Below are 9,106 nucleotides of genomic sequence, written 5' to 3' on the forward strand. Positions count from 1 at the left end.
GACATTTTATCCTTTTCAAACTATTATGTTACCTCATTTGATTTAAGGGAGCAAATATCGGCTCCATTTTACAGACAAGCTATAAATAGGTTAAGGGCCTATTATAAGGCCTATATATCAGGGCCACATATAAGGTAAGGAAAGATGGGATTAGGCCCTAGGTCTCCTAACACTTGTCACAGACATTTTTGGTGGCCTGTGTCACATTCCCTTAGCTGGTCTCTGATTTCAGCCATTGCTACAGTGGATGGTTCCTGCTTGCAGAAAACATCCTGCTTCTGGTATCCACTGTCCCCTAACTATCTTCTCTGCCTCAAGGTTCTTTCTAAAGTCCCCATGAGTTCCTGGTGTGGGAGAATCCTGGAGGTGTGGGCCAGTTAAAGCCCCTAGGGCACTCCTCAACGAAGGGGAGATTGGCGGCCAGTGGATAGATGCCCTGGCCTCTCTTTCCCTGGACAGATAACCCTGAAATGCATTACTTGTTCCACAGTTGCCCACAGGGGGAGCCGTTGCAAGAATACACCCTATCTTAGCTTTTCTTCTATCACACCCTCTCTTTTACCCTAATCCTGCTTCCCAGGTTGATCTCACAAATGAACTGCCTGCATTAAGTCCTTGTCTCAGATGGCATCTCAGGAACTAATGGTTGGCAGGACTTGGGGGGGGGAAGGGAGGTATCTTATTTTCATTTGTTTGTTTGTTTTTTCGTTTGTGTTTGCACTGCATTTCTCTTTATTTCTCCATAGGTCACCAAGATGCTGGCAGTGGTTGTAATTCTGTTTGCCCTTTTATGGATGCCCTACAGGACTCTTGTGGTTGTCAACTCATTTCTCTCCAGCCCTTTCCAAGAAAATTGGTTCTTGCTCTTTTGCAGAATTTGCATTTATCTCAACAGTGCCATCAACCCGGTGATTTACAACCTCATGTCCCAGAAATTCCGTGCAGCCTTCAGAAAGCTCTGCAACTGTAAGCAGAAGCCAGTGGAGAAACCCGCTAACTACAGTGTGGCCCTAAACTACAGTGTCATCAAGGAGTCCGATCATTTCAGCACCGAGCTTGATGATATCACTGTCACTGACACTTACTTATCTGCCACGAAAGTATCTTTTGATGATACCTGCTTGGCTTCTGAAATAACCTTTAGCCAAAGCTGATTCATGAACGAGAAGAAAATGGACCACAGAGTAAATGAGAGTCTGTGCCGTTATCACCCGGAGAGGAAACAGCCAATACTTGTCCATGGAGACAGGGCAGATAAAGCCTTTGCCAATGCTCTAATAAATCCTGGCCCAAGATCCTTTAACCCATAAGAATGATTCATATTTTCCTTCTAGTATCACAAAAAAGTTTCCCCCCAAATGGAGCAGATTGTGAAAGAGCCAAATGATAGAAACTGAACGTGTAGCTCTTTCCATTTAATCTGAGAAAGTCACTATATTTTCTGGGGCCATGAAGTTTAGCTAAAATCTAGACATTGATATAACATTTTTCATAGTAAATGTAATATCTCAAACTCCCCCAAATTATTGGTACGTTTGGTAATTTGGCACCATGTAAATGTTTAAATGTTTGCATTTAGCATTTCACTTTAACACAGTATAGTGCTATTTCATACAGGAAAAAATAGAAAAAAAATTTTTTGAGTAAAATAAGATTTCAAATAGAGTCACTATATGAAAAACAGAAACAAATGTCATAACCCTTATAAAATTCTGAGATGATTTTTTTAATTCAAGTGTGGTTGGCACACAGTGTTACATTAGTTTCAGGCATACAACATAGTGATTTGACAGCTGTATACAGCATGCTGGGCTCGCCACAAGCGTAGCTGCCATCTGTCACCGTGCAACGCTGTTACAGCATCAGCAACTATATTCCCTTGGCTGCACCTTTCAGCCCCTGAGATAATTTTTATGTCTTACAAAGTAGATGTCATCTTTCAACTCTAATGTAAAATAAACCTCAAAATAGAATTACAAGTTGAGAAGACATGTAGATTTGATTTTTAGATGAATCCAGCTCTTAACCAACTCTTCGAGTCTCCTAAATGATGGGTAAGACAGGAGAAATATCAGATTAAATAACTATAAAGATACAAAATAACATGTAAGTAATTATTGAAAAGCGGAGCCAAGACAAGACCCGATATTTAAATAAGGCTTCACTTTTTCTCTAAAATTTTTAAGGAAGAAAATCCTTTTTGAGCATTCTTGTGTAAAAACTACTGAGCCATGTCAAGTGAATCCTTCTAGTGAATCTAGCTTTAAAAGTCTGAAACATTCTCAAAAGCTTAGTTGCTATTCTAAGTCAGCCCGACTATTACACTTCCAGATGAAGACTCCCCATGGAGCGTTGTAGTCTATGGATTTTTAACTTGTCTGCAACTGCCTGTCTTTCCTGCCTGCTTGTCATTTGTAGGTTTGGGTTTTTTTGTTTTGTTTTGTTTTTAATACTAGCGATAGTTCGTTTACAAATTCTAAGTCAAAGAAATGCAGAATTCTGTTGGCTTTACTTTCAATAGAGCTAAAACTGACTTCATCTCATCACTAATATCTTTATTATGTATAACTTATACCTGTTATTCTATTGCAGTGATTATGAGAAGGGTATGAATGTGAATTTGCCCAAGACATAGGGTCAAGGTCCAATTTAATCCCTTCCAGATGGCTCACCTACTGGGATTTTGCCAATCAGTATCTCCAAGTGTATCTCCTTGGTGATGGTTCAATAATAGCTCATTTTTAAGGATGGGGTCTGAAAGCACTGGGTACTGGCATTTGCCCTCTCCAGCCTATTTTCCTATTTCATGCATTTTTTGGAAACCTAATCACATATGACAGCTACCCCTCCCTACCTTCTTTATGAAGAATACTTCATTTCTATTTTGGAAACTTCAGTTTTAAGATGCTGCCGCGTGGAGACTCTGCCATCCAGAACATCAGACCTGAACATGCTTTTGAGAAAACTGGCCTCATCTACTCCAGGAAGATATTCTTATCCTGTCACTGTATCAGTCAACAAATGCAAGCAAATGTTTATGGGAAATACATTAAATGTCCATCTGCATGACACCAAGAAATCTATTGTACCTGACTTTTCATCCTGGATTAGATATCAATCTTGGAATCATATGGATGGAAGCCCCAGAGGGACCTCACCCCAAATCACACAGGCTCGTGTGCATCTGCGTACAAACATACACACACACGTGCACACATTGCCTGACAGAGGGGACTGGGGTCTATTAGCTTTCTCATTAGCGGAAGGAGCTGATATCATTGAGCATCTACTCTGTCTCAGGCTTGCCGGCAGGTACTTAAACCACATCATCTTCATCATGGTCTCACTACAGCTGTGATTTCTCTGATGATAAAACCAGGGATCAGGGATCAATGCAGCTTCTCTAAATTGTGTAGATACTGAAGAAGAGAAAATACGTCTTTCTTTTTTGTTTCTCTTTTTTTAAGCCAGCATGCTGATGACAACTTCTGACTGGATGGGCTAAATAACTAAAAAAACATAAATATTTTGCTGTAGTAGTACTAGATGTTGAAAAAAATTACAATTAATTTTACATGTTATACATGAAACACAATGTACTCTTCTCACCATTGGAAGTTTAATTTAGGGATTCAGTTTTTCCATTTCCACTTTTAAAGAGCTATTTGCTAATAACCTGTTAGTTTTAGAACACATGGGAAATCCAAGAGTTCATAGTGTTTCAACTCTAAAGCAAATGCCACTGTGAAATTAAATGTTCCCATGCCATGTCCAATAGATAGCTGGGCTTAGCCAGAAGAGATATGACTTTCTAAAGTATCCTTTATCGCAGTGTACTAAATCACAAAGTATTTCCTTAAATCATCAAAACTTAATACACCATCAAATGAAAAATAAAGAACTTGAAAAAAATTGCTGATGGAGAAGAGCAATATTATTAAGGGCCTCCCTTAATAAAATCCCTTGGGTTACTTTATTACTTCCAATTTCATTAATTGCTGAGTGTCTTTGGTTAGATCTTGCACCTGAGGTAATTAGGTAAAGGTGACAGATCACAAATAAAACAAGCAAATGTAAATTACCTCTTAAGACTTCTTTCGTCAATATTGTGAGTGTATTTCTAGAACTTCACTTCAACACAAAGATGCTGAAGAGAAATGAGAAAAGTCCACACTGTATTCATTCTTAAACAAGCTAAGTGCACAGAACAATACACTTTGAAAGATATTTCAAAACAAATGGCTGGTTTGAGCTAAATAACTAGTAAAGTAAAAGGAAAATTCTATCCATAAGGTTTAGTGTGACTGAATCTTAAACTTTAATTGTATCATTTTCAGGAAAATGTGTTGGAATACTAAGGACAATGTGTCTTCGTAAAGCTGGGCCCATACAATTTTGGTCTGCTCTTAAAGATTAAAAGAGTTACATCATTCTAAACTATGTTAAATCTGTGAACTTGATAAAAGAGAGACAATATTAACTTTTGGGAGGAAAAGGAGATTTTAAATAGTCTACCCGTGATTCTGTGAATTCTATAAATTCTATATTCAACATTATTTTTGCCTCTCAACTGCAACTCATGAAGGGGTTGGAATATTCGTACATGGAGTAAGGAAACTAGGTATGAAAGAGTATCCAGAAACAACTGGTCAGTCCCAGGTTCAAAGAAAATTTTTTTCAACTCATTTCTCTTGGAAGAAGCAGAGGATGAGAATCTCTAGCAATTTGTTTTCTGTTTATCTTTAGTTGTCTACCAAGATTTGGCTGGAGGAATGTACGTGTTTACAGTAACACTCATGAAGTCTTACAGAGCTCCGTAATAACAAATACATTTTTCTCTCTTCCCCTACCCCCCTCCACTGCTCCTTCCCCCTCTCAAACTCTTATCTCTCCTAAAACATGGCTTTCCTTAGAGCACGCAATTTCACCTGACTTCATTCAAGACTAAACCTGGACACGAACAATCTTAAGGAAAAATGTAAATATTTTTTCAAATATATTTATACGTAAGAAAATATTTTGTTGTTCTGAACACTTTCATGTTTTCATAAAATCATGTTTCAAGTATGGAAAAATGGATGCTTCTCACATTTCTGTTTAAGTCCCCATTTTCATAGTGGGGCTCAGGTGTAGAGTTGAGCCACTCAATGTGACTTTTTCCTCACAGATCCAAGCAGAGGTTTTGTATCTCAGAGTGTCAGTGAGAAGCCAATAGAACACTTCATATGTGAAAAACTACTGCAGATATGTGTTTATGGGAACAAAAGTCTCTTCCCATTCTTAAGGTTCTCACAGTCCAATGAGGAAAAACAAAAACCAATGTGATATCATTTCAAGATATAACCGTTGGCAATATTGAGAATACAAATTAGAGGTGTCAGAAATGTTTTAAAGAATCAATTGTTAAGATAATTTGTGTATTGTGATTCTATTTTATGAACTATAATTAGAAATATCAATTAACTTATTAATTTCATTGATTACACAGGAGAAAAAAGGTCAGATAAGGCCCTGTAATATTTTTGTTTGTATGTTCGGTCTGTAAGTATAATCTCAAATCACTCAGCAGAAAATCTCATTTACAAAGTTGCACACTAGGGAATAATTTTGTTGCTGAGATGGTTAGCACCAAATGGGCGATCCTGACATAAACTAAATCTTGGTGGTAATAATTTTGATATTCAAAGATCTCTTTTGAAAAGAGTTGCCGTGAATGTTTGTATACAATGTTGTTAGACCTGTTTACATTCTTCTTCAACAAACACACTCATGGAAAATCCAACCTGGGGTGATTGATTTATGCTGTAGAAATCCAGTCTAGAAAAATAAAGGGGCTCAGTGGAACGGTACAGCTGGGACAGCACGTTGTTGGAACTGTCAAATTTGGATTCAGGAAGAAAACAAAAGACAGTTTTGTGGCCAATAAAAAGCAAACTCACATAATGACCACCTGTATGTCCTCACAGAGGAACATCTGGGTCAAGTCCATGCTGCAGGCTCTCCACTAGAATAATGGAAATGAAAGTACTTTGGAAATTATAAAAGAAAGATGGGATAAGCAGTGGAGTTGGCTAGAGCTCCCGCAACTTACTTCAGCTCTGAAGCAACACTCTTAAGTGATTATTTTGTTCCTCTCAGAATAATGGACTTAACTTTTGTACACGTGGCTGTTCTTTGACTTGCAACAAAGAGAAAGTATGAACTTTCCCAAGAATGGTATGGACTAATATTGATAAAGATGGAGACTTTCCAAAAAAGAAAAACAGATACAACATGGTATCGGAATAAGAATCCACCTAACCAGATGTCTGAATTCAATAAGAACATTCTCTAGATTCCTGGAATGGCATTAAATACTCCAGTCCAGAGGCCAAGCATTCACTCCTTAGCCAGTAATAATAAACAACCCCCACTTTGGTACACAGAAGAATGACCTGGAAGCATATCTTAAAATACACTTTATTTGGCCCTGCCCCAAGAGATTCTCCCTTATTAGGTGATTTTGATGCCTGTAGTCCCTGACCACACCTTGAAAACTGCTGAGTCCTGGCCCCCCATACAAAGCCTTTAAGGCTCTTATTTACTGCACAATTCTAGATAAGCAATTACATGGAAAACCTCTTGTGGGTAAGCTTATTTCATCTTTGTATTCCACAAATTATTTAAACTTGTGTGATGTCCCTAAGTATCTGTTAAATTAATGATCAAATCAATCCCAAACTAAGGAACATATTTTAAAATTTGCTGACAATGCCCAATTTGCCTGCAGATCTACCCTCACAATAAGATAACTAGTTCTGTTTAGTGTCTTCTGTTTGTTTGTAAACAGTTTTCACCTCAGTGAAAGGCACTGCATTAAGAGTACTGGATCATTGTCAGAACTATCCCTTATAAATACACAATGTTTGAAATTTCAGTAACACTTTCACGTCCTAATTTAATAATTCTCCTAATTTAATAATGAAAAATAAAAACTAACACATTGTTTCTGCCCTCAGGAGATTATAACTTAGTGACAACATAATAACAGAGAAACATAAGAAATACAGAATACATCATTGGAAGCCAAGTTGTTTGATTTCAGACTACAAATAACTGAGTGCTTCAGAGGAAAAGGAGCATTAGTGGAACCTGGACTTTGGAGAAAAGGTAGAACTTCTTTCAAGGATACATTTGATTTAGATATTTAAAGGAAAAAAATATGTGTGGTAAAAATACGATTAGAGGGGACAGGGAGACACGATAAATCTTAAGGAAGGCCTCTGGACATTAAGGATAGATATCCAAAGCATGTCCACTTCATGAGGGATTAATTAAGGAGAGCAGCAAGTCCTTTAATATTTGCCACCACCAATAAAGACCCAAGTAAGTGAAAAGTGAATGAAGTCAACTTATATTTAGTGAGAAAATATTCCACCCGTACACTATGAGTATAAATATGAAGGGTACAACAGCTTCTAGGTCAGCATGTTTATTTTCTAAACTTTGTGAATTTCATTTATTATCTACAGAAAATATACTACATGATTTGTCTTATAGGTGTTATAATTCTGAAAGTGTTCTTATAGTCTTGATTTTCCGAGCGAAAAAATATATTTGTATACATGTATATGTATATCTTTGTTTCTATATTGTCACAATATATTTAAAAGTATTTATACCTGTGTGTATTATTCAGGGGTCCTTAACAACTCTGGATTTATCAAGTCATGCTAAACATAGAAATCAGAGCTAGCTCAGGGACCTAGGCCCGTCATGAACTTAAGCTTCAAGATTAAATATAAAATTGAAAAGCATGTTAGTGCTTAGCTTCAGATTACTTCTGACAACATCATAGACTTGCATGTTGCTTATGATGTGCTTCTGCGTGTACTGGCTTCCTTCTATCAGTTTTAGAAAGTTGTATGCTGACTTGCTTCATCACTTGGGAATTAACTGTTGTGTCCTTGTGGGACAAAGACTCTTCTATAAGGAAGTGCAGTATTACATGCGCTGCTGTGGGAAACTGTGTGTCTGTTCCAATATGTGTACTGTGAGCAATAAAGAATCAAACTGAAAGACCTGTCTCTTCGGCTTTCTTTTTCTTCCCAATTATTAAATTTTTGATGTAACTTAACCCTAAACCACTTGCCTAGAAGGTTTCGCGTTAATCTAGAGGCACTCAACATGGTCCACTGTGGGTTTGTTTGTTTGTTTGTTGAGATGAGTATAAGTAATACACAGATAGACATTTCCCTTTTTAATAATAAATTTAATGTGAACTGGGTGGAACAAATATAACTACCTCATCACATTCATGATGTCATTGATATATAATGAATTCACTTAATGTTGACATTGGATAAGACAAAAACCATGACGGTTAAATAAGCTGAAGTGTGGGCAAGATGGAAGTAATTCTTTCAAATGTCTCTAACTGTCCCTTTTTGAACAGTAGCAAAGTAAACTCAAATACTTGGGTGTTATTGTAAAGCAGATTGCTCCATTACCTTGTATTCCAAGTAATCTCCAATGTACCTGGAATAGACAGGCAAAAATATATAGACTATAAGGTCTGGCTCTGTGTGAAAGTGGGTTTAGTTAGTCCTGGGGGCCACCGCTCTAGTAAACAGACTCCATTTGACAAAGTTCATTTGGGCATGTAAAAGAAAATGTTTGCCTAAGTAAATCTCAAGCTTTGCTTGAATGACCTCATTCTTTCACACTTGGAAAACATGGGGGAAATAAAATAAAAAATATACTTGAAGCACTGTAACGTTCAGTGAACAAGAGAGGATTCATCCTCTTTATTCAAGAATAAAGCAATCTTGCCACCACTAACACTATCTATCTTTCAAAGTATTTGTTCTTATATTATGATGTATAGCACTTTCAGCCTATGTAAAGTTTTCTCAATCCCCCCAGGTAATTAGTTTATTGGGATCATACAATGTAGCATATTCCTCTTTCTCAGAACTCCTGAATATGCTGTAAAAATCAATGAGGACAAGTTTTTTGCTCACTGTAGTTAGCAAAGCACGGTGACTAGCACAGTGCCTGGCCTATAATCGATCCTCCACAAATATCTATTCATGGATGTAAATGAACGTGTTTATTAAAGAATTTT

At 37.0% G+C, this 9,106-nt stretch overlaps 1 protein-coding gene across 2 annotated transcripts in view; it reads left to right on the top strand.

Annotated features, from left to right (window-relative positions):
* The window catches only part of TRHR (thyrotropin releasing hormone receptor), a 40,014-nt gene extending 36,881 nt beyond the window's left edge, over window positions 1-3,133 (top strand). For both annotated transcript variants that reach the window (XM_034668480.1, XM_019799133.2), the window contains exon 3: window positions 747-3,133. In XM_034668480.1, coding sequence (XP_034524371.1) covers window positions 747-1,154 — 408 coding nt within the window. In that variant the 3' untranslated portion in view covers window positions 1,155-3,133. The remainder of the gene's footprint in view (window positions 1-746) is intronic.
* The last annotated feature ends 5,973 nt before the right edge of the window (window positions 3,134-9,106 follow it).

Source organism: Ailuropoda melanoleuca, chromosome 9, assembly GCF_002007445.2.
Source record: "Ailuropoda melanoleuca isolate Jingjing chromosome 9, ASM200744v2, whole genome shotgun sequence".
NCBI classification, from domain to species: Eukaryota; Metazoa; Chordata; class Mammalia; order Carnivora; family Ursidae; genus Ailuropoda; species Ailuropoda melanoleuca.